This window comes from Monodelphis domestica, chromosome 6 (assembly GCF_027887165.1).
Source record: "Monodelphis domestica isolate mMonDom1 chromosome 6, mMonDom1.pri, whole genome shotgun sequence".
NCBI lineage: Eukaryota > Metazoa > Chordata > Mammalia > Didelphimorphia > Didelphidae > Monodelphis > Monodelphis domestica.
This window is the reverse complement of record NC_077232.1, coordinates 189,749,090-189,775,613: the sequence shown is the minus strand read 5'-3', so window position 1 is coordinate 189,775,613 and position 26,524 is coordinate 189,749,090. Positions and strand designations below refer to the sequence as shown.

Genomic DNA, 26,524 nt, shown 5'->3' with positions numbered 1-26,524 from the left:
CTTTGTTGTGGCAAAGAATTGGAAATGAAGTCTATATCCATTGATTGCAGAATGACTAAAGAAATCGTGGTATATGATTGTGATGGAATACTACTGTGTTATAAGAAACAATGAGTAGATTAACTTTTAAAAAAACTTGGAATCTCCCTAATGAATATAGATGCAAAAATCTTAAATAGGATACTAGCAAAAAGACTCCAGCAAGTGATCAGAAGGGTCATCCACCATGATCAAGTAGGATTTATACCAGGGATGCAGGGCTGGTTCAATATTAGGAAAACCATCCACATAATTGACCACATCAACAAACAAACCAACAAGAATCACATGATTATCTCAATAGATGCAGAAAAAGCCTTTGATAAAATACAACAACCATTCCTATTGAAAACACTAGAAAGCATAGGAATAGAAGGGTCATTCCTAAAAATAATAAACAGTATATATCTAAAACCATCAACTAATATCATCTGCAATGGGGATAAACTAGATGCATTCCCAATAAGATCAGGAGTGAAACAAGGATGCCCATTATCACCTCTACTATTTGACATTGTACTAGAAACACTAGCAGTAGCAATTAGAGAAGAAAAAGAAATTGAAGGCATTAAAATAGGCAAGGAGGAGACTAAGCTATCGCTCTTTGCAGATGACATGATGGTCTACTTAAAGAATCCTAGAGATTCAACCAAAAAGCTAATTGAAATAATCAACAACTTTAGCAAAGTTGCAGGATACAAAATAAACCAGCATAAGTCATCAGCATTTCTATACATCTCCAACATAGTTCAGCAGCAAAAACTAAAAAGAGAAATCCCATTCAAAATCACCTTAGACAAAATAAAATACCTAGGAATCTATCTCCCGAGACAAAGACAGGAACTATATGAACATAACTACAAAACACTCACCACACAACTAAAACTAGACTTGAGCAATTGGAAAAACATTAACTGCTCATGGGTAGGACAAGCCAATATGGTAAAAATGACCATCCTACCCAAACTTATCTATTTAGTGCCATACCCATAGAACTTCCAAAAATTTTCTTTACTGATTTAGAAAAAACCATAACAAAGTTCATTTGGAATAACAAAGGATCAAGGATATCCAGGGAAATAATGAAAAAAAAAATACAAAGGAAGGGGGCCTTGCAGTCCCAGATCTCAAACTATATTACAAAGCAGCAGTCATCAAAACAATTTGGTACTGGCTAAGAGACAGAAAGGAGGATCAGTGGAATAGACTTGGGGTAAATGACCTCAGCAAGACAATATATGATAAACCCAAAGATCCCAGCTTTTGGGTCAAAAATCCACTATTCGATAAAAACTGCTGGGAAAACTGGAAGACAGTGTGGGAGAGATTAGGATTAGATCAACACCTCACACCCTACACCAAGATAAATTCAAAATGGGTGACTGACATGAACATAAAGAAGGAAACTATAAGTAAATTAGGTAAACACAGAATAGTATACATGTCAGACCTTTGGGAAGGGAAAGACTTTAAAACCAAGGAAGACATAGAAAGAGTCACAAAATGTAAAATAAATAATTTCGACTACATCAAATTAAAAAGCTTTTGTACAAACAAAACCAATATAACTAAGATCAGAAGGAAAGCAACAAATTGGGAAGCAATCTTCATAAAAACCTCTGACAAAGGTTTAATTCCTCAAATTTACAAAGAGCTAAATCAATTGTAGAAAAAAAATCAAGCCATTCTCCAATTGATAAATGGGCAAGGGACATGAACAGGCAGTTCTCAGCCAAAGAAATCAAAACTATTAATAAGCACATGAAAAAGTGCTCTACATCTCTTATAATCAGAGAGATGCAAATCAAAACAACTCTGAGGTATCACCTCACACCTAGCAGATTGGCCAACATGACAGCTATGGAAAGTAATGAATGCTGGAGGGGATGCGGCAAAGTAGGGACACTAATTCATTGCTGGTGGAGTTGTGAATTAATCCAACCATTCTGGAGGGCAATTTGGAACTATGCCAAAAGGGCAATAAAAGACTGTCTGCCCTTTGATCCAGCCATAGCACTGCTGGGTCTGTACCCAAAAGAGATAATAAGGAAAAAGACTTGTACAAGAATATTCATAGCTGCGCTCTTTTTGGTGGCCAAAAATTGGAAAATGAGGGGATGCCCTTCAATTGGGGAATGGCTGAACAAATTGTGGTATATGTTGGTGATGGAATACTATTGTGCTAAAAGGAATAATAAAGTGGAGGAATTCCATGGAGACTGGAACAACCTCCAGGAAGTGATGCAGAGTGAAAGGAGCAGAACCAGGATAACATTGTACACAGAGACCGATACACTGTGGTACAATCAAAGGTAATGGACTCCTCCACTAGGGACAATGCAATGTCTCTGAACAATCTGCAGGGATCTAAAAAACACTATCCACAAGCAGAGGATAAACTGTAGGAGTAAAAACACAGAGGAAAAGCAACTGCTTGACTACAGGGGCTGAGAGGAAATGACTGAGGAGAGACTCTAAATGAACACTCTAGTGCAAATACCAACAGCATGGAAATGGGTTCCAACCAAGAACCCAGTGGAATTGTGCGCCGGCTATGGGAGAAGTGGTGGGAGGGGGCGGGGGGAGGAAAAATAATGATCATTGTTTCCAATGAATAATGTTTGTAAATAACCAAATAAAATAATGTTTATAAAGTCAAAAAAAAAAACTTGGAAAGAACTACCTGAGATAATGAAGAATGAAAGAAGCAGAAACAAGAGAACATTATATACAGCTTTAGCTTTAATATTTGAAGAATAATTTGTAAATGCTCACCTCCAGAGAATGACCTCAGAAGTAGAAACATGAAAGTCATCATCTGTATGTGCATATCTATTTTCCGGATGATGTAGGGAGGGGAGAGAGGGACTGTGATACGTGGAAATCATATCTATTAATGAAATTTGTAATATATAGATATATATTATGTATAGATATATAATAATAGAAATAAATAATTTATATTAAAGAAAAAGAAAAGAAGCTAGGGATTTTCATGGACTAAATTCAATAACAGTTGTCAGTGTAATATGGTAACCAAAAAAGCTAATATTCCTTTTGGCCACATTTACAGGAAGAAACCATATCAGTGATAATTTCACTCTACCCTGATCTGGTCAGATGATACTAAAATATTGATTCCTCTTTGATTCCTACTGAAACACATCCAAAGGGAAGATAAGTACAATGGTAAGAGGACTGGAAATTATACTGCTCTAGAGGGATTAGTTGAAGGAACTCCAAGAACAGTTTAGCCTAGATAAGAGAAGAGATATGGAAGAAATAATAACTGTCTTCTAAGGTTTGAAGAATTGTCATGCTAAAGAGGGATTGGATGTAATTTTGCTTAGGTCTTCGAGTGAAGGATTAATGGGATAGAAGTTGTATAAAGGCTGAAATTGGCTCACTTGTAAAGGAGAAAAAAAACTTCTAGACAGTTAGAGCTATAAGAACATGGAATGGAAGTAACAATCTCATCATTAGAAAGCTTTAAGTAGAAACTAGATGATAGATAATTGGGGTTGTTGTAAACAAGATTCATGACATGAGAAAAGGTTGGACTAGGTGATTTCTAAACACCCTTCCCTTCCTGATATTCCATGATACATACTATATAAAACTACAGCATTTCTGAACTGGAAAAGACCCTCAAGTCCAAATGCATCATTTTATAGGTGAACTGAGGCCAAGAGAGGCTAAATGATTCCCATTGTTAGCATCAGAACTGAGAACAGGAAAAAGATCTCCTGACTCTTACTCCAGTATCCTTTCCTCTTTCCCTTTCCTTACACTTGGGTTATATTAAATTTCTGAATATTTATGCAGAAAAATCTACTTATAAATAGTATATTATTGAATAATTACCTTCCTGGACTTTCTTTTCTTCTAATCGCTAAAATCATTTCCACCAATTATCCCATGTTATTTGCTTCATGGTGATTTTTGAAGAAAGTTTTTTTCTTTAAAATAATATAATTGTATATCATGTTTTAGCAATAATATAATGTAATTTTATTATTGCATAATCTGAGAGTGTTAGAGCTGGAAAAGACCTGAGAGATTGATCTTTTCCAACTCTTCATTTTAGAAGTTAGCAAAACGAGCCCTAGAGTAATTGTCTAAAATCATAGGGAGAGGAAGAATGGGCATGAAATGGCAGAGCTGATTCAGACTCAGATTTTTTGGCTCTTAAATTCAGTTTAATTACCCACACTCAAAGTAACACTTTTGCTTAAATAGGACAACCCAGACCCTGAGTAAAATTCCGATGTTATATAGACTGTGCCTTCTATCTTCTTGAATTCTTCTTGGAGGAGGCGGGGAAAAAGAGGTGAAATAAATTGCCGCATATTCAGTCTTATGGGCACCCATCATATGGCAAGAATATTGGAGAAACAGTCCAATTGACAGTTTCTACTCCAACCTGATTGGAGATATTTTGTAAAACCTGCTCTTTTCTTCCTTAGCACTAAACTGGAATACTTTGGCTCTGTCTTCAACTCCAGGAAGATTTATTAAATGATGGCTTCTGAACTGCATAAGGCAATTTAGTTGAACAAACATTTATTAAGCATCTATTGTGTGTAAGGCACTGAATTACATGCTGAAGATACAAAGTTAAGATGGAAAAATAGTCCCTGGCCTTACAGAATATTGCTGGAAATGGGGTGAGGTGGAGAAGGGAGGCGGAATACATCATCAACACAAGTAAACAAAAGCAGTATAATTTAAGGAGGGAGAGACTACTTAGCAACCAGTAATCCCAATTACCCAGACTTTACCACTCTTTTGTATTGCAACCAATACGCAGTATTGATTCTAAGATGGAAAGTAAGGGTTTAAAAAATGGATATTGAATACTATTTAAAGGTTAGTTATTTGAATTTGTGGTATCTGTTGGTGATGGAATAGTATTGTGCTCAAAGGAATAATGAACTGGAGGAATTCCATGTGAACTGGAATGATCTGGAACTGATGCAGAGTGAAAGGAGCAGAACCTGGAAAACATTGTACACAGAGACTGGTACACTATGGTGCAATCGAATGTAATGGACTTCTCTTCTAGCAGCAATGCAGAGGGACTTAAGAGAAAGAACACTATCCACATCCAGAGAAAGAAGTGTGGAAACAGAAATGCACTAGAAAAACATGTGATATCACATAGTGCAATAGGAATATGATTGGGGTTTTGATGTTAAAGGATTACTCTACTGCAAATATGAATAACATGGAAGTGGGTTTTGAACAATGATACATGTATAACCCAGTGGAACTGCTTATCGGATTCAGGAAGGAGGAGAAAAGGGGGGGAATCATGAATCATGATCCATGGGAAAATATTCTAAATTAAAAAAGAAAAAAACATTTTAAATCATTATATAAAAATAAAGATCAGTTATTTGGGGATTCAGAGAGTGGTTATATCAAAAAACAGTTGAATGATTGTGATGTGAAAACAAAGGGCATCAACAAAACTGCCTTTAAAATATATATATGTAAGAATGGATGTACATATATGTATGTGCATATGTATGTGTGAGTGCATATATGTGCATATACATACATATATATTTCACCCCAATGAGAACAGCACATAAGTCAAGGTATTGAACATAATAGTAGTTAATGATATATATTGACTTGTTTAGAAAAATCTAATCAGAACATATCTATTAAATTGATAATAAGCAGGACCTAAGGAAATATTAATGCCGAGTGTCTTGTCTTCTCCATTATAATGTGTTAAGGGAAAGAACCATTCTTTTTAGGCTGCCTTCATATAATTCCCATGAAATAAATGGGAATTTGGCCATCATAAAGCAAGGCATCATTTCCTTTCCTTTTATTAATTAGACTGTAATTTAGATTTGTATTTTGTTTGATTCCCCTCTTTCCTTTAAAATAAACAAAAAACATACCTAACAGGAATCACTTTGAATCATCGAAGTTTCATTAATTGCTTCTTTTTCTTGGATGGTATTGTGTTCAAACTTAATAACAGCCCTAAGAGATTCCATGTTTTATATATAAAAATTAAATTGGGTTCCCAGGCAGCGAAGATGCATATCAGGTTTCAGTTTAGATTTTTCTCAGTGAAATTTTTCCTCTCAATCCCCAAAAGGACCAGCTTACAATAGAAACCTTGACAGACTCCCCAAGTAATTTAAGAACACGAAAAGTGAAGAGGATCATTGCTTTAATGAAGATGAGAGAGAGATTTCTTAAACCCCCGTTTTTTGTTCTCTAAGGGAAGAGAATAGCAGTATTTCTAAAATTTTAAAAGAAAGATTTAAGAAGTGCCCTGTTAGCTTCAAGATTTTAGACAAATAGAATTTTTTTGAAAAACAAGTCACCCACCTACAACCTCAGCTGAGAGACAGTTTATTAAGTATTAAAGAACCCCGATAGCTTGATAACATGGCCTCATTTCCTCTCCCTTGTTCTGTGAAATGGCTTAAGGTCAGATCTTCAGTGGCAAAGAAAAATAAAAAGGATGGAATTGCTTTTTAGTTTCTGCCAACAAAGTATATGCAGTGGCTCACAACTGTAAATGAGTTGTGTCCTTAAAGGTTTGTAAGTTGTTTCATTGTTGTTTGGGAACTAGAAAGCAATTTTCCCCTATAGAATCAATTTTGTGATGGGTGATTTGGCTGCCAGGCTAGCCCATGAGCCTCCTTCAAAAAGAATGATGCTATACTTTGATGAGAAAGTAGTCATCTGAATTCTGGGTCTTGGGGGCAAGTAGCCATGTTCTGACCGGGGTAGGAGGGAGAAGAAGGCTTCCTTCTCCTATGATGAATTTCCTGGACAATATGGTCAAGAGCTGCAGAGATGATGGCTTGCAAGCCACCTTGTTGGAGGAAATAGCCACCTCAGTGAGACCCCAGATCCATTTGAGCATTTTCCTATGTATATAGCCTGCTATTAGCAAGACTCTGAAATGGTGCAAGTTTATGCTTGGAATTTGCCTGTAACTCTTGCTGCTTCCATCTTCAGGAGATTCTTTCTAAACCCCTGTTTTCTCTTGATGACCTAAAATCACTCCCTTAAACTTCTCCCATTTTGAATTTGTTCCTTTTAAAAGATAGTCATAATCCAATATGCTGAGATCACCAGCCTAACAGATACACTAAATTCTCTTTTTTGACAAGAAAAACAATGAAGGAAAACTAACCAACAAAGCAACCAGCCCTGACAATGGGTATCATACCCCTCACTTGTAGCCCGCCTCCTGTCATGAATTTCAGCAGGTATTTTCTAAAACTGAGATTATTCTTTACAATTAATATAGGTTCAACTACATTTAGTGTCACTTTCGTTTATATGACCGTAGAGTTCATGAATAACAGTAGCTAGCTTCTTTTTTAAACCTCTACCTTCAGTTTCAGTATCAGACAGAAGAATGCAAGGGCTAGGCAGTTGGGATTAAGTGACTTGCCCAAGATCACCCAGCTCTGAAGTTCTGAGTCCAGATTTGAACCCAGGTTCTTCTGACCTGGTATTCTATCCACAGTGCTCCCTAGCTGGCCTTTATAAAGTTTTTTTTTAAAGTTTGCAAAATGCTTCACTAATGCTGTATCATTTTATCCTCTCCATAACCCAGAAATATATTATGCCCATTTAATAAATTGAGAAAGCTGAGGGGAATCGAAGTTAAATGACTTGTGCAGGGCCACACTGTGATTTGAACTCACTTCCACCAGACTTCAGATCCAGGCACTTTATCCTCTGTGCCAATTGGCTGCCTCATTTGTAGTTTACTTTCTTAATTCCCACCACAGCAATCTTAAACATTCAGAGTGGTTTTGGATTAAGATTCATAACTTTAAAGTAAATCAGTTCTACTGTTTATGCACAATCTCTACCCAAAGTGAACTCTGGGAGCATACTGGCAATGGGATGTAATGTTGGATAGAGGAGTCAGGAAGAACGAGCTGGCTTCTCCTTACTGCTCCCCTCCTTAGGAGCTGGGCAAATTTGGGCATTTACTTAACTTTGTGGTACCCTGAGAGCCTGTTCTGCAAAATGGGAATGCTAAGCCCTCCGCTGGCCAGCTTACAGCCTTCCTGTCAGGCTCAGCTGTGACAGCTTATGTGCCAGGGATTTGGAAACCAAAGCAGTGTCTCAATGGAATGAGGCTTTATTTTCCTACTTGGCTCAGCATTGTTGAGCAGTGACCACTGAGCGGCATTTCTCAAGGTCTCCCTTTGCCTCTGTCACATTCAATAGAGCTAATATAATATATTTTGTTTGTCACTGGCAAATGGCTTTCATTTGTGAGCCCGTAAGAAAGGCACATTGAACAGTTTGCAGTCCTTGTTAATTATGAAGATGGTTGTCTTTAAAGAGGCCCAGCCTATGACTGGGGGCAAGTCACTAACCCCCCACATTTCAGTCATAGACCAGGAATAATAGTACCTACAAGGGAAGCAAGGCGAATTAAGAAGTTAATGTTTATAAAGCGCTGAAACTCCTTGGGTAAAAGGCACTATATAAATGCAAATTAGGATTGTAATTAAGTAATGCTTGAATTGCATTGCTGTGTGAGCATTGCTGAGATATTAAGGTATGGCGTATCATTGAGACGTACAACCGAAGAAAAGCCACCGGGCCCCAACAATACTTCCTTAAGAGCGACACGGAGCACCATTTTCCACCAATAAATTTGTTTAGAGTCATAGTTTAATGCACTAGATAGGGCTCTGATTTTCATAGAATTTTAGAGGTGGAAAGGACCTCCCTCATGGATAGCAGCCTTGTTGGGGGCCTCACCACCTATTACCTGGGCTATTCCTATAGTCTCCCACTTCTAGTCTCCTTCTACTCCAGTCCATTCTCCCTGGAGCCATCAATGTGATTTTGCAGAAGCACAAATCTAACTTCACCTCTTGCCTTCTCAATAAACTCCAAGGTTTCCAATTCATTTTATTTTTCATTTCTTAAACCCTTACGTTTTGTCTTAGAACAAGTAATGTATATTGTTTCCAAGAAGAGTGCTAAGGGCTAGGCAATGCAGTTAAGCGACTTGCCCAGGGTCACACAGCTAGGAAGCATCTGAGTATTATTTTTTAGTAAAGATTTTTATTTTAAAGTTATAAGTAATAATAATTTCATACTAATTTTCACAAATTATATGATCCAAATTGTCTTCCTCCCTTGCCTCCCCTGCCCTGCCCAGCTTAGAGCTGGTAAGCAATTTGATATGAGTTATGCATATAGTATCATGCAAAGCATTTCCATATTGATCATTTTTATAAGATAATAATCATATAAAACAACCCCCCAAATGAAAACCCAAATAAACTTAAGTAAAAATCATATGCTTCCATCTGCATCCATCTGACTCCAACAGTTCTTTCTCTGGAAGTTGGATAGCATTCTTTGTCATAAGTCCCCCAGAATTGTGCTGGACCACTGTATTACTGAGTTATTCACAGCTGATTATCTGCAATATTGTTGTTAACACACACAGCGTTCTCCTGGTTTGGCTTATTGTACCCGGCTTCGGTTCACGTAGATCTTTGCAGCTCTTTCTAAAATCCTTCCAAAGGCTCAAATTTCAATGACTGACTTTTAAAATACTTTACACCTGGACCCCAAGCTCTATTCAGTCTTCTTGTGCACTGCTGGCTTCTATGAAACCTTTTGGTTAGCCATATTGGCCTTCTTGTTGTGTGCTTCCTGCTATACTCTCATCCCCCATTTGTATGTGGTTCTACTGTATGTTCCTCATGCCTGGGAAACCTTCATTCTCATCTCAAACTTCTCAGAATCCTGAGTTTCCTCAGCACTGAACTCCAGTCTTTTCATGAAGTCCTTTGTAGTCCTTGCAGTGGCTAGTACCTCCCCCCCCCCTTCCCTATGCCTCCTCTCTAGTGTGTGAATGTGTGTTTTACATATAAACTTATATATGTATATGTCGTTTCACCCATTAAAATCCAAGCTTCCTGAGGGCAATGAGGGTTTTGTTTTTGCCTAATGTCCCCACACTTGGCAGAATGCCTAGAAAATAGTAAGTACATAATACATGCTCGTTGCTTCATTGGTTTATTTCAGAATTCATCTTGCCTAGCTCCCTGTTGTTCTTGAATTCTTTCTGCAGCTGCCAATGGGATTATTTGGCTTTCCATTGACAAGCCAGTCAATGATCAGGTCTTTTTAAAAGTACCTATGATGTGCCACGTACTACACTAAGCCTAGGGATTCAAAGCAGGGTCTTGGCCACCAAGGCACTCACATTTGAGTGGAGAAGATAACTTTCAAACAGCAATGTATATACAAGCTATATACAATATAAATGGAAGGAACTCAAGTGCCAAGGGAAGGGAAGGGAAGGGATTGGTTTGGTGGACCGAGGCTGGGAAAAAGCTCCTGAACAAGTTGGGATTTGAGCTGAGTCTTGAAAAGAGCCAAGGAAATTAGGAGGCAGAGAAGGAAGGAGATAACACTCTAGGAATGGTGGACAACCAGCACAAATGGAATTTCATGTGTGGAATTTCATGTGTGAGGAAGACCAAGGAAGCCCATGTCACTGGATTGTAGAGTATGTGGAGGGGAATAGAGTGTAAGAAGACTGGAAAGCTGGAGGAGGCCAGGTTGGGAAGGACTCAAACAAATAGAGAATTTTATAGTAGATCTTAGAGGTAATAGAACAGTTTGGAGTTTACTGGATGGGGGTGAGGTTGGGGTGATGTGGTCAGATCCAGACTTTAGCAAGATCACTTTGGTAATTGAGAGGTCACAGTAGCAAGAGACTTAAGGCAGGAAGATGAGTTAGAAGGCTATTGCAATAATCCAGGTATACAAAGGTGTTGGCTGTAGGACTGCAGAGAAGATTCTCTCTCTCCTCTCTCTCCCCCCCCCCTCTCTCTTCCCCCCCTCTCCCTCTCTCCTCATTGTCTCAGTTAGTTGGAGAAGGAAATGACAAACCATTCCAGCATCTTTGCCAAGAAAACCCCAAATGGGGCTATGAAGAATTGGACCTGACTGAAACGACAGAATAATATATATACATATGTGTATACATATATGTGTATATGGAGAGAGAGAGAGATTTTGTGAAGGTATAAATAGATTTGACAGGAAATTCATTACCTGGTACATAGAAAGTACTTAATGAATGCTTTATCTGTCTAAATGCATTATCTCTCTAATGCATAAAGTAAGTGCATCCAATTTTTAGATGAATTTCATTTTTGGAAACATTCTTTCTTCTTTAAGCCCAAACCTGCCTCCTCTCCTTTTACCTTCCAGAAATTGTACTTCTTGAACATTCAGAGTAAATCAGCTACCTCTTCCACATAGCAATCCTTCAGATTTTTGAACATGAACGCCTTGATTCCATAAGTTTCTTCTTCTGACCACAGATGACTAAATCCTTTAATTCTCCCTAGTGCCTTGCCCAGGGGCAACTGCCCAAGAAATATTTGTTGATCCATAGAAAGTCTTTGCTCTGAAGAGCCATATGAAGAGCCATGTAACATAGTGCTCACTTTTTTTTTAAACTTTAATGTCTTTTTTTTAATGGCCAAAATAAGACATTTTGGTTCTGTCATTCTTTTGCTTTGTCACCCTATTAAAAAACAACAACAAAAAACTAGTGTCTTTCTGTTGCCTCCAGTATCAAATATAAAATTCTGTGTTTGGCCTTTATAGCCTTCCCATCTTTCCTTCCTATCTTTTCAATCTTCTTATGTCTTCTTATGTCTTGCTATTTCCCTATTTCACAAAGATTGTGAAACCCTAGAAGGCAGGAACTATTTTAGCCTTTCTTTGTATAGATCCTAGAATAGAGCAGTTATTTAACAAAAATTTGTTGAATTGACTTCTCGCATCCTTCTTTTCTCTACTCTTGGCAATCTAACTTCTGAGCCTGCTATTTTATTGAAACAGCTTTTTAAAAGGTCCCCAGGGACTTCCCCTTAATTTCAAAATGAAGTGTCTTATTCATCATGTGACTTGACATAATGACCAGATCTTATTAAGGAGAAACTTAATGGTCACCATTCCCTATTGAACCAGAGCTGAGATAGTTGGTGTGGCCCAGTAGCCAATGGCAGGAAGCATTTCCTAGCAGAGACCACAAGATTAGCTGAGGAAAGAACACAGTGGAGGGCAGAGAAGTCCAGAAGAGAATATAGGGTGGATAGTAGTAAAGCTGTGACATCCATGGGGGAAACAGTAGGGACTTCATTCAGTGCTCAAGTAGATATCCAACAGTGGGTTGCAGACCCAGAAAGAACAGCATAATGACATCACCAGAAGATATTGACAACCTTATAGCAAAAGTGTCCAACACACCAAAATGGGTCTCATGTAGCTTGTGGTTCTATTGGAATGAGATTAAAATGTAATTGAGGTCCTGTAAAATGTAGTTGAATCCAGGAGGTCCTGGGTTCAAATTTGGTTTCAGATACTTCCTAGGGCAAGTTACTTAACCCCCATTGCCTACCCCTTGCTGTTCTCACTTGGAACCAATGCATAGTATTGATTTTGAAATGGAAGGTAAGGGTTTAAAAAACGTGATTGAGAAGTATTAAAGAGAAATAGATAATAAACCATAAATAATGTGAATATGTGATTTTCAAAGTCAATATGTAGCCCAAGGGAGTTTTGTATTGTTTAGTGTCCCCCGTTTCTAGTTGAGTTTGACATCATTGTCGTACAGCATAAGAGGTGTGAAGTGCCCCTTACTGTATATACATGTTTATCTTCTCCTAACGGGTGACTTTCCCTATGCAGGATCCCTGGATACAGTGGCCACCACTCTTTCTAGTGATGTCACATACGTGTATGAGTGTGTACTTCAGGAATATTGAGAAGAATGTTTCATTCTTTCTCGATATGCTATTACACAAAATGCATTTGACTTTTAAAATATACTTTGTTTTTAGATTACAAATAGATACACTTTATTTCCATTTAATGAGAGGTTTCTTGTAACAAATCAAAAGTTAAGTAAAACTAAACTACAATGAGCTCATCTGATAGTGCATTTCACCTTTGTAGCACTCCAGTCTAAAAAAAAAAATAGCAGGAAGTAGCTAGGTGGTTCAGTGGATTGAGAGCCAGACCTAGAGACAGGAGGTACTGGGTTCAAATGTAGACTCAGACATTTCCTAGGTATCACAGTGGATAGTGCCAGACGGCAGTAATGATAACTCATCTTCCTGAGTAGAATCTAATGTCATATACTTACTAACTTTGTGATCCTGGGCAAGTCACTTAACCTTCATTGCCCTTACCATTCTTCTTAGAACCAGTACACGGTATGGATTCTAAATGGAAGGTAAAGGTTTTGACACACACAAAGCTAGAAGAAATCTATTTTTTCTTCCTCTTCCCTCCTATCCCAATGGGGAAAATTTTTCTCACAGTGGCTATAAAATATATGTACATATATTTTATTTAACTCTATATAATAATAATAATGCATATTGTACATACATAAGTATATTTGTTGTTATTCAGTTGTTTCAGGCATGTCTGACTCTTCATGACCCTGTTTGGGGAGGGGGGTCCTTGGCAAAGAAATGGGAGTGGTTTGCCATTTCCTTTTTCCCAGCTCATTTTACAGATGAGGAAACCAAGGCAAAGAAGGTTAAGTAGCTTTCCCAGAGTCACAAAGCTAGTAAGTGTCTGAGGCCAGATTTGATCTCAGAAAGATGAGTTATCATGGCTCTGAGTCTGGCACTATCCGCTGTGACATCTAGCTTCCTCACACACAAATTGTGTATATTCATTTTCCTACACTCTACTGTTGCTTTGAACTAATCATGAGAGGTCTAAAAGTTAATACAGGACTTGTAACCAATGGTTTCAAGTGGATGTCAGTGCGAAGAGTTGAACGGAGGGTAGCTACGGGAACCTATGGAAAGAGGGTGCCAGAGGTTTGATATTGTTTTCATCAGAGGTATTTGTGTATGCATCATATTTCCCCACTAGACTGCAAGCTCCCTAAGGGCAGGAACTGTGTGTAAACTAAACTTGCTATCTCCCCCAGCATCTGTTTCTAAGCTTTGGATACAGGCATTTAAGTCATGTGTGTGTGTGTGTGTGTGTGTGTGTGTGTGTGTGTGTGTGTGCGTACGCACCTTTGTTCAGGGATTGGAGAGGCATCTACACATTTTAGCTTTTCTTTGCTGACATGATCAGCTTGCCTACTTCTCTCTTCTGCCTTTCTCTACCCGGTCCACGTGACCTTGCCTGTCCTTTCCATTGACCTTGTTGGAGGAGAGGAAGAAAGGATGCAAATAGGAGAGTGGACAAAGCAGAGGGAAATTCAAAGGAAGGAAAGGAACTTTGGGTAGAGTTTGATAACTGATTTGGATCTTAGGAATCAAATGAAGTTTATTCCCAAATGACTGGAGATTGCCCTTTCCTCTTTTCTTCATCCATCCTATTTCATTGACAGTCTTCTGGAACGAAGTGGTGGAGATGACTGCCCTACCTGTGCTGGTTCCTGACCTTCCCCAAGAAAGGGGCAAAGGCGATTGTCTGAAATGCTGATGGCAGCAGTGGCAGCTGCAGCCACCACCCCATCTGCTAGCCAACTCCATCTGAGATTCTGTACTTTGCAATCAGCTTTGCCCTTGAACTTCATTTCTCTGGGAAGCTGAAAATTGTGGCTGTTTCCAGAGGAGTATTTAGCAACCTTTCTCAAACTGTAACACACTGAGTACCCCCAGGGCACGAGTCATTCTCCTCCCAACCCTACTAGAGCCAGACATCTGTTCATCCCTACTCTGCCTCCCTCTCCTCACTCCCAACATATATGTTGTACATACAAATATGCCAATCACCTTTTCTCTTCTGGCCAGGCTTATTATTCCCTCCTCCTCTTCCTACTCCCTTTGGTTTAAAAAAATTAGGAAGGGTATGACTCGGTCTAAAAATTCTGGCTGTTGTAGCCTAGTGTGATCAAAGCAAAGTGCCAACATGCATTAGTTAGAAGTGGAAAGCTGTGCTTTAATGTAGCCACATATGCTCTACCTAAGAGAAGGGAAAGGAAATAGAATCAGTGAGTGTGCTCATGGGGTATGGGGGATGGGACAACAGAAGAGGCCATCTATTAACAGCATGTAACTTTTTGGTACCTTTCCTCAGCATCTTCATAGGCAGCAGCTCTCACATAGCTCCTTCTTCTATGGTTTCTTTGATTTCAGTAATTACTTCTTGTTGTTTCTCCTGATGTGGGGTTGGGGAAGGTACTTAATGAGAAGGGTCACACAGCTTAGAAACAAGGTTCTTCCACAGCTCTCTAAGGGACAAATTTGGCATTTTAAGAAGCCTCATTGACTTTTCCAGGCCATCAGAGGGAACATTTCCTGCAGAAAATCATAAATATATTAAACGGTCCCCCAGTGGTCTGAAAGACTAGAATTGGCCCTACTTTTTGACTTGGTAGGCAATTCATTATTCTGTGTGATGTGAGTGAATGACCTCCCATCAGTCTGTCAGCAAACATTTATTAAGTGCTTATGGTGTGCCAGGGACTGTGCTAAAAGCTGGGGATACAATGAAATACCAAACAAAGTCCCTCCGTTCAAAGAGTTCGAATTCTAGTGAGGGAGACAACATGTAAGAAACCAAGTACATATAAGTTATTTACAGAGAGGATAAAAGGTCATCTAAAGATAAAGACAAAAGACAGTCTAAGAGGGAAAGGCATTAGCAGCCAGGAGGGTTGGGACCAGCTTAGTCTCCTTGTGGAAAGTGGTAGATGAAGTGAGTTTTGAAGGAAGTCAGGAGGGTAAAGCATTCCAGGGATGAGGGATGGCCAGTACAGAAGCAGGAGTGGGTCGCCTTGTTGGAGAACTGCATGAGACTATTTTAATCAGATAGTATATTCTGGAGGGGAATCAAATATAAAAGGTTGAAAGGAAACAGCTAGATTTCAAAGTTTTAAATTCTAAACTATTAACTAGACTTGATTATGTGCTAGGCACTGTGGTATGCCCTGGGAAGCCACTGGAGTTTGGTTGAATATGAGGGTTATATGGCCAAGCCTATGCTTTAGGAAGATTTATGTGATGGCTGACTAGACAATGGACTGGAATGAGAAGAAGCTTGAGCCGGGGATTGATTGTCTATTTGAGGTGAGATGATTGGGAATAAGGACAACTATGCTATGATCCTGACTGGCTGGTAGGAGGGTGGTATCCTTGACAGTAATGGGGAAATTAGGAAGCAAGAGAGGTTTGGGGGCACAGATAATAAGTTTATTTTTTTCCATTTGAATAAGTTTATTTAGTCAATTTAGAATGTTATTCCTTGGTTACAATAATCACATTATTTCCCTCCCTCCCCTTCACCCACCCTTCCCGCAGCCAACACACAATTTCATTGGTGTGGTAGAGGCATGGAGAGAGAGAGAGGACTTGTAAGCCAAGATGCTAAACCAAGGCTAGGGACCTGCCTGTCAATCAAGAAGAAAGTTCAAAACAGAATGTTCCCAGGAGTGGGCAGTTGAGCTGACCAGGGGTCTGGACTTGGAGTCACTCTCTCTGGAGATTGAACCAGGCTGAAAGACCCTGGTGGGGCTGACTTGGTTTTGGGGTTCCTTGATCAAGGGGAAACCTCTGTTCTTTCTGAGATTTTGACTGACCAAGAATTGGAGGAAAGCCTGGCTGAAGGAGAGATTTTGAACTTTGTTTTTCTCTGGAGTTAAGCTGAGAGACCTTGCTAACTTTGTGAAGAACAAACAGCTATTGTCCTCCATCTCTCTAAATGTCTTAGAGCCACAGTTTGTGACTGGACTACTTTCTCAAACCCTCAATTCTTCCTCATTTTAGATTAGGGACACCTTCATCCCTCTCACCTCAGTTTCCCATCCTGTTATCCCAATAAACCCCTTGACTTGAAAAAGGAAAAGAAAAGAGTATCTTTATAGTTTACTCAGGGGGGAGGAAAGAAGCCAAAGGCTTCAAGAAGAACTGGGAGGTGAGGGAGGCAAGGAGGAGAGGGTTGGAGAAGAGAGGGAGCCATCAGTAGGGACCAGTAGGCAAACACCAGAGCATTCCCCAGAGCAGTTCTCTTGTGTAACAGTTCCCTTGTGTGGCAGCATCCCTATACCAGTATCTCTGTGTATTATCATCCCTCAGTATCTCTCATTCCTGCCTCCATCACAAATCAGGTTCCCTTAGCAGCTCTCTCTAGTCAAAGCCAGAAGACAGCAGTCATTGCAAAAGAATCAGTTTCCTCAGTTTACATTTCTCTATTTCATTGGATATTACTTGTGTCCTTGATCAGAACCTATTTCCATGTTGTTGGTTACACTAGGATGTTCACTTAGAGTCTACATGCCCAACCATATCCCTTCGACCCATGTATTCAAGCAGTTGTTTTTCTTTGGTGTTTTTACTTCCACAGTGTTTCCTCTGGGTGTGGATAGTGTTTTTTCTCATAGGTTCCTCCAAGTTGTTCAGGGTCATTGCATTGCCACTAATGGAGAAGTCCATTACATTTGATGGTACCACAGTGTATCAGTCTCTGTGTACAATGTTCTCCTGGTTTTCTACTACTTCAGTCTGCATCAATTCCTGGAGGTTGTTCCAGTCCCCATGGAATTCCTCTACTTTATTATTCCTTTGAACACAATAGTATTCCATCACCAACATATACCACAATTTGTTCAGCCATTCCCCAATTGAAGGGCATCCCCTCATTTTCCAATTTTTGGCCACCACAAAGAGTGCAGCTATGAATATTTTTGTGCATGTCTTTTTCCTTATTATCTCTTTGGGGGGTACAAACCCAGCAATGCTATGGCTGGACAAAGGGCAGACAGTCTTTTATTGCCCTTTTGGCATAGTTCCAAATTGCCCTCCAGAATGGTTGGATCAATTCACAACTCCACTAGCAATGCATTAATGTCCCAACTTTGCCACATCCCCTCCAGCATTCATTACTTTCCTTTGCTATCATGTTAGCCAATCTGCTAGGTGTGAGGTGATACCTCAGAGTTGTTTTGATTTGCATTTCTCTGATTATAAGAGGTTTAGAACACTTTTTCATGTGCTTATTAATAGTTTTGATTTCTTTAACTGAAAATTGCCTATTCATGTCCCTTGCCCATTTTTCAATTGGAGAGTGGCTTGATTTTTTGTACAACTGGTTTAGCTCTTTATAAATTTGAGTAATTAGACCTTTGTCAGAGGTTTTTGTAATGAAGATTGTTTCCCAATTTGTTGCTTCCCTTCTAATTTTGGATGCATTAGTTTTGTTTGTACAAAACCTTTTTAATTTGATGTGATCAAAATTACTGATTTTACATTTTGTGGTTTTTTTCTAGCTCTTGCTTGGTTTTAAAGTCTTTCCTTTCCCAAAGATCTTACAAGTATACTATTCTGTTTTACCTAATTTGTTTATAGTTTCCTTCTTATATTTAAGTTATTCACCCATTCTGAGTTTATCTTGGTGTAGAGTGTGAGATGTTGATCTAAACTTAAACTCTCCCATACTGTCTTCCAATTTTCCCAGCAGTTTTTTTTTTTATCAAATAGTGGGTTTTGGTCCCCAAAACTGGCATCTTTGGGCTTATCATAGACTGTCTTGCTGAGGTCATTTACCCCAAGTCTATTCCACTGATCCTCCTTTCTGTCTCTTAGCCAGTATCAAATTGTTTTGATAACCACTGCTTTATAGTATAGTTTGAGATCTGGGACTGCAAGTCCTCTTTCCTTTGCATTTTTTTTTCATGATTTCCCTGGATATCAATAAATTTAATTTTCAACATGTTGAGTTTAAGATTTCTGCAGGATATCCAATAAACAGTTGGAGATGTGCAACTGGAGAGGTATTAGGACTGGATTAGTCATTCAAAGAGTCATTTGTATAGAGAAAATTGAAATAATGGGAAATGATAAGATCACCAATTGAAAGAGAATAGATGGAGAAAAGGAGGCACAGGACAGAGTATTGGGGGACCCTCATGGTGGGTGGGCATGACTTGGATGAAGATCTAGCAAAGAAGACAGTGGAGGAAAAGTCAGATAGGCAGGAGAACCAGGAAAGAGCAGTGACACTAAAATCTAGAAAGATGAGGATATCAATTAGAATTGGGTGATTTAGAATGTCAAGAATGATGAAGACTGAGAAAAGGTCATTAGATTTGGCAGTTAAGAGATCTTTAGTCACTTTGGATAGAGCAGCTGAGGCTGGTGAGATCAGAAGCCACACGGGGAAGAGCTAAAAGAGTGAGAGAAATGGACTCAGAGGCATCTATTGTAGACTCTCTTTAGAAAGATTTGGCCACAAGAGGGAAGAGAGACATAGGAAGATACCTTGTGGGAATGGATGAATCAAGTGAGTATGGTTGAGTGGAAGATACAGTAGCAGGAAGACCAGTGAGAAGGTGATCACTACATTCTAGACTGGCTGTTGTAACCCAACAAAATCAAAGCAGAGTCCAAGAGTCTAAGTTGGGTTTTGGCTATATAAGTGGAGAGAAGAGAATGTATAGGAGGTATTGTGAAGGGAGAAAAAATAAGATTCAACAACAGATTAAATTTTTGAAGTAAGGATAAGGAGCCAAAGATGATGCTAAGATTGCAAGCATAGGTGACTAGGAGCATGTTGGTGAACTGAACAGTAATAAGGATTTTTGGAAGGGAGGAGATTTTGGGAAGAAAAACAGTCAATTCTGTTTTGAACATCTTGAGATTGACATGCCTATGGAGCATACAGTCAAGGTGTCTAAGAAGTAATTGGGAATGAATAACTGAAGCTCAGGAGAGAGACTGATGCATTATAGCTGGATAAATAGATATAGAATCATGGCCCAGGTATGATCATTGAATGAAAGCTGGTGAGATCACCAAGCGCAAGAGTGAGGGGACTTAGAATAGAACATTAGGGGAACCTTTTGTACCTGGAAGACTCATTTCCTGCAATGGCTTAAGACAATGCCTGAAGTTCCTCCTGTACTTCTTTCATAGATTTATCCTTCTGGGTGAATGCATCGTCACATGTTTAAAATGCATAGTCATTACCTTTGTTCTTCCAGAACTGTTAAGAACAATTCTCTCTTTAAACTTGTTGCTAATACTTCATGGCACTGAGTAGTAGGAAGCTTAATGGGCAGAAAGAACCCCTCTAAAACAATTTTTTCTCAAGTGAGAGATGAAGAGAGATATTTACTACTAGCAGATAGAATTTTTGGAAATATCTAGTTAAACTATACACATGTAAGAAACAAGCCCATTAGAAATGAATTCTATCATTAGAGAATATAATAATTAATAGTAACCATAAAGGCACAGATACCTGTAAATAGCATACAGGTATATTACCTGTCCTAGACCTATGCAGTATTTCTTATGATCATAGGTCAAAAATTAGAAGGCACTTCAGAGATCATTTAATTCAACTCCCTAACTTTACAAATGAAGAAACTGAGATTCAAGGAGGCTAAGAGATTTTTCCAATAACACATAGAGTAAACTGGCAAAAGTAAAATTTGAACACAGGCCCTCTAATTCCAGAGACACGACTTTTCCCACTATACTAGGTCATGCAGGGTCTTTATTTCCTAACCCATAAGAAAAATGGGAAAGATATGTCTTGGTTCTTCTTTAGTCAGCTAAATACTTGCTGTCATTTTCTGCTCTGCCTACCAGTATTCAAGCTCCATCCATTTATTTGGTGTAGACTCTGGACCTAGAGTCTCTACCTCTGTTCCTTTCCTTGAAATCAACCACCTCCTTTTATTATTTGAGGCCAACCTTTGTCATTCCCCAAACATTCCCCTATACCTGAACAAAAGGCAAAGGAAAGGTTGTCCCCTATATTTCTTTTATGGAATCTGATAGTTTTTAAACAAAGGGATCTTTCCTTTTGAATAGCAAAAAAAACTACTGGCTTAATCCTTTCACATGCTTCACCAGGGGTTTATTTTTGTTTGGATTGGAGCTGTGTTGGGAAAGAGGAAACTATTCTCCCTCCTCATTCAAACAGCTAAAATGTCACTTGGTGTCAGATGCTGATTATGATATGGCCAAGAACGGTTAATCAATCAGGATCCTAACATTAGGCTCTTAGCAATCATTAGAACCCTATCTTGAAATAATTTATCCTATTAGCAGGAAAGCATTTAGACCCTGAGGGAATGAGACTTAGGATGATTGAATTTTGATGAGGAGAGAGAAGAAGGCAAAATTGGGAGCCTGAATAATAATATATAGGGAACCAGCCTGACCAGGTGGTGGAGGAGGGAACTGTATATTACAAAAGAAGATCCCGGACTATTAAAACTTAATGGGCATAAGAGACAGGACACTGAATTTAGATGTAGGAAGAGGTGGATTCAGATCTGACTTCTGATAATTACTAGCTAAATAACCACAAGGACAGTGAGTGAATCACTTAATCTCTCTTAGTCTTCAGTTGCATCATCTGAAAAATGAAATGGTTCACTTCTATGGTGATAAAAACCAATAACCGTTGTCAATGTGGAAATCTAGAGATCCCCAGTTTATTTAGTTGGGAGGTAGAAACCCCAGGTTTTGACCTTGTCACAGGAGAGTTTCCCCGTGAGGGATGGTCCTGCTTCTCCAGACCATAGACTTCTACTTCAGCTTTGGCACAGTAGGTAACTCAGTCTTGCAAGCTGAAGGTCCTGAGTTCGATCCTCAGAAGGAGAGTGTGATATACTGGGAAAGGCTTCTGGAGACAGAGTCACTCAACTTCGGATGGTGTTTAACTCCCTCCTGAAGTGGATGTCTACAGTCTGGCAAAGGGGGACCCCCCCCCAGGGAGAAACTCTCCTGTGACAAGGTCAAAACCTGGGGTTTCTACCTCCCAACTAAATAAACTGGGGATCTCTAGATTTCCATGTTGACACTGTCATCCTTTAAACAAGCCAACAAAAAAGGGATAGATTAGATTTGATGGATTCAAGGTCTTTTCCTACTCTAAAATCTATTAATACTGCTGGGACATTGAGAGGTGTGTGGGTGTGTGAGAGGGAAGAGAGAGAAAGAGAGAGAGAAAGAGAGAGAGAGAGAGAGAGAGAGAGAGAGAGAGAGAGAGAGAGAGAGAGAGAGAGAGAGAGAGAGAGAGAGAGAGAGAGAAAGGGAGAGAGAGACAGAGACAGAGACAGAGAGAGAAAGAGAGAGAGAGAGAGGAGAGGAGAGAGAGAGAGAGACAGAGAGAGAGAGACAGAGAGAGAGAGAGAGAGAGAGAGAGAGAGAGAGAGAGAGAGACAGAGAGAGAGACAGAGAGAGAGAGAGAGACAGAGAGAGAGAGAGAGAGAGAGAGAGAGAGAGAGAGAGAGAGAGAGAATCAGAAATCAGAAAGGGCCTTCTCAAAAAGAAGATGTGAAGGCATCAAAGACAAACTTCCCATATTTTCCCAACATTAGTCTTGCTAAGGAAATAAAAGTACCAAGTCTGCTTCAAAAATTCAACAGTTGAGTGTTTATTGTATGCCAAATTGCATACATATACATATATATGTATATATATGCATATAAGAAAACAATTCCTCCCCTCAAGAAGCAGACATTCTAATAGAGAAGACAACCTATATAGCAAGAGCTATATACAAAATACATTCAGACTAGATTCAAAGTGAACTCAGTTGCAAAAGTAACTGGGAGGAGGCCTATATAGCCATTGGGGCAGTATCACTTGAGTATATTCTTGAAATAGAATACCTACAAAGGAAAGATGTGGATAATCTGCTTTGTGCTTTAACAAACTGAGCAAAAGTATTATACATTGTTAGTAAGAATTGGTGACTTAAGGTCACTGTAACAGATTTTTTTTTTGAGTTAACATTTATTTTTATTTTTTAAAACATATAACAATGTAATATATAACACAACTAATATAATACCTGTGATTTGTTACAAATATATAATAAATGATAATAAATATGCTTATCCAAGAGAAACAAACTCTTCTTGAGTTGTTTAAAAATTCCATCCTTGTTTCAGGTTGCTGGTTATCCTGCCATCCATCATTTAGCAGAGCTGTGTTTTTAATCGTTTCTCATTTATCCAACAGGGTGGACTAAGTGCCCAAGCTTTTGTTCGAGTGGAGCTGAAGGATGTGAATGATAATCAACCTGTTTTTAACCCAGCCTCCTACGTGACGAGCATCAGTGGGCACACACAGCCAGGCACGGAGATTCTCAATGTCGTTGCTACTGACAGGGATGCTGGAATATATGGAGTAGTGGCTTATGAGCTCATTCCAGGAGACTTCTCCTCCCTCTTCACAGTTGATGCTGCCACAGGTACGTCAGAAGTTAAGGTAGGGTTAGAATCAATCTCAGGACAGTTTTCCTCTGAAAGCAGTGGCTTCTGTGTTAAAGAGTGAGAGTGCAAGAACCAGAAAATTAGATTGGGTTGTTTGGCAAAGAAGGAGCTATTTCTTACAGTAAATGATATCTTAGTATAAAGAATTGGATGGCATGTAATTAATGGTCATGAAAAAGGAGCAGAAAAGCTATTTTGCCAGTCGATAACCTCTAGATGAAGTATGCCAGGTTATTTCTTCTTAAATCTGTGGTGTACTAAAAGACCCTTCCTGGCTTTTTTTAAATGTTCTCTTGCTTATTAAAATGTTTATTTATTATTAACATTCTGCATTTAGAAGCATCAATTTCAAGTATTAAATAATATTAATGAAAAGAACATTGGGAGGCCTCTGAAGAACTAGATCCTAACAAGTGACAAAACCATGAATGGGTCACTTAGTCTCTTCAAGTTTCATTTTCCTCCTCTGTAAAATGAAGGTAATAAATTAGATGATCATTAAGGCCTTTTCCAGATTAAAAAAAAATCTATTATTCTAGAAGATGCCAGATATATGGTAACTTTTATCCCAAAGGAATCCATCTTTCTAAAGAGTCATTGGTTTCTGTAAAGCATCACCTTCCTTTATTTATTCCTGGTGGAAAGATTTTAAATTCCTTAGAAAATGAGGGAATATTGAAACTCCAAGTATCTACTTTAACAACCACTTACGTGATTAGGTATTAATTGACCAAGGGAAAGGCTTCTAGAGTGGATCATAAAATCTCTGTGGGACATTCATGAAAGGACATAGGATAGAGAAGCAAGATGTCCAAATGTGGAATGTACAAATGTACATTGGCAGAGGGAGTTACTGTGTTGGCTGACTTTGCTTAAACGTTTTGTTTTGTTACAAAAGAAGGACTTAGTGGACAGTGGGGATGGGGTAGAAAATGAACTGGAGGGGAAATGATTGTGGAGTGAAAGCAAAAGGCAACAATAAATCTGTTTTTCAAAAAGAAGAAGGGAATCAAAAGGCATGCACGAATTGAACAAATGAGAAGATGGGAATCAATTGCATTCTACACTGGGATGGGAGGGTGGGAAAAGTGAATATTGGGGTGGGTGGTGCAGTAGATAGAGTGCCAGGCCTAGAGTTAGGAAGACTTTTTTTTTTTCTGAGTTCAAATCTGGTCTCAGATACTGACTAACTGTGTGACCCTGACCAAGTTACTTGGTTCCCTTCAGTTCCTCATCTGTACAGGTGAACAGGTTCATCCTGTTCCCTTCAGAGCCCTCATCTGTAAAACAAATTGGAGAATAAATGGCAAACCATTCCAGCATCTTTGCCAAGAAAATCCCACATGGTAGAGTCATGAAGAGTTGGACACAACTGAAAAAAATACCTGAACAAGAGTGAAAGAAAAGGGAGAGGGAAGGAATAAGCATTTATCTAGCATCTACTAGGAGCTGGACTCTGTGCTAAGCACTTTACAAATATCATCCCATTTGAATCCCATGACAAACCTCCAAGGCAGATGCTGTTATTATCCTCATTTTACAGTTGAGGAAACATATAAAGGGAGAGTAAGTGACTTGCTCAGGTGTAAGCTGCTCATAAATGTCTGAGATCATACCTTAACTCAGATCAGCCTGATTCCAGACCCAGAACTCTATCCACTGTGCCACTGAGTAGCCTTGATAGAGAAACCAGAGACAAAGAACCCATTTTTAAATATTAGCCTCATCATTTATTTCCTGTGTAACACTGGATAAGTCACTGAACTTCCCTGGGTCTCTTTTTCTTCACTTATAAAATTAGGGAGTCCTACCTGAGCTTCCAGCCCTAATTCTTTGATGCTGTGGTAAAATTCCGGGTGGAAGTAGTGCAACCCCATGGTAGAACTCTACCTCTGAAGTCAGGGAGCCTACAACTACTCCCCTACCTCGCCCTTAGGCAAGTCACTTATCTCTGGATCTTGATTTCCTCAGTTTTCCTTCCAGATGAGGGGATCATATACCAAAGAGTTGAGCTATTCAGTGTGAAGTCATGTTTATAGGGAGTATAAGGTTGAACAAGAAGAAACTAAATTTGCCTTTTATGTCAATTCCTTTGGAATGTTTGACCTTTGCAAAGGGTGGGATGTGTGCTTCTAATGAGGTGGAATTATGGAATCCCATGATTTTCAAACTTTTGCTTTGCTAAAACCATCTGTTTGGGAGCTGTGTCCCAAGGTGGAGTACATACAGCAGCTGTTGGCCTGTGCATGGCAGCATTCTACCGCTATGGAGGGCAAATAGCAAAGAATATTGTGCTCATTTTTGATTAGCAGGATTTTGATGCAATTAAACCAGTCATCCCTCAAGTCTGGGCTTTCTCGACCTTCCTGCTTGTCGTTTCTACCCTGTCTTCCCAGAAAGTGCCATGGGACTGATATTAAGCCACTCTTTAAACCTTGAAGGTAGTTTCCTTCATGGGGTTTAGAAATTGGAGTCTGTTGTTTGGGACCATCCAGGGGATTAGATGTTTACTCTGGCAGTCATCTGAAGGCAAATCTTTCCTTGCTCAAAAACAATGCCAGTGACGTAGCCCCTGAAACATTCCAAAGAACAGAAGAAACTAATCTTTTTAGGAAGTCAGACTGCTTATCTTGGCTTTTTCATAATTTACTTTAACCATGGACCTTAACTCCCTGTCAAATCAGACCCTCTAGGGCATCATAGTTGCCAAAAAATATATAGGTCAATCAATAATCAGGGAACAGAATCTCTGAAAGCATTTAACTAAAGGTTTCTAAACAACATGGAGAAGTTTCTTTCAGCTCCCCCTGTTGGGCACTGGAGCTGAAGGGGATAGTCTGCACTTTTAGGGAATGGGTCCTGGGTTGGCTTGCTAGTTCACCATTCACCACATGCTTCCAGTTCTGGCATTTGGTATGAGGTAAATGCTTTGGCTAATCATTGGGAACACTTGACAGGGTCATTATCTCATGGAAGTATCACAGTCTTTTTATAAAGCAAGACCCATATTCGTAATGGAAGTAGCCTAAGGTCATTATTGCTGGCGTTTTTTTTTTTTTTTGATGTGGGAGCATTTGGGTTGAAGACACTATTCCCAACCTTATAACACTTGGAATCTGGTTGTACTTAATCAGGGCTCATGAGTAATTCATGAGGTCTGGTAATACTTTAATATAACCTTTAGTTGCAGAGTATCAAACAACAGCATGAATAGTTACTGGGTTT

The 26,524-nt window shown here is 39.1% G+C and overlaps 1 protein-coding gene across 1 annotated transcript in view; it reads left to right on the top strand.

The window, feature by feature from the left end:
- Nucleotides 1-26,524, top strand: part of DCHS2 (dachsous cadherin-related 2) — a 361,472-nt gene that overhangs the window by 193,815 nt on the left and 141,133 nt on the right. Inside the window, exon 3 of the mRNA XM_016423164.2 lies at nucleotides 23,046-23,277. Coding sequence (XP_016278650.2) covers nucleotides 23,046-23,277 — 232 coding nt within the window. The remainder of the gene's footprint in view (nucleotides 1-23,045; nucleotides 23,278-26,524) is intronic.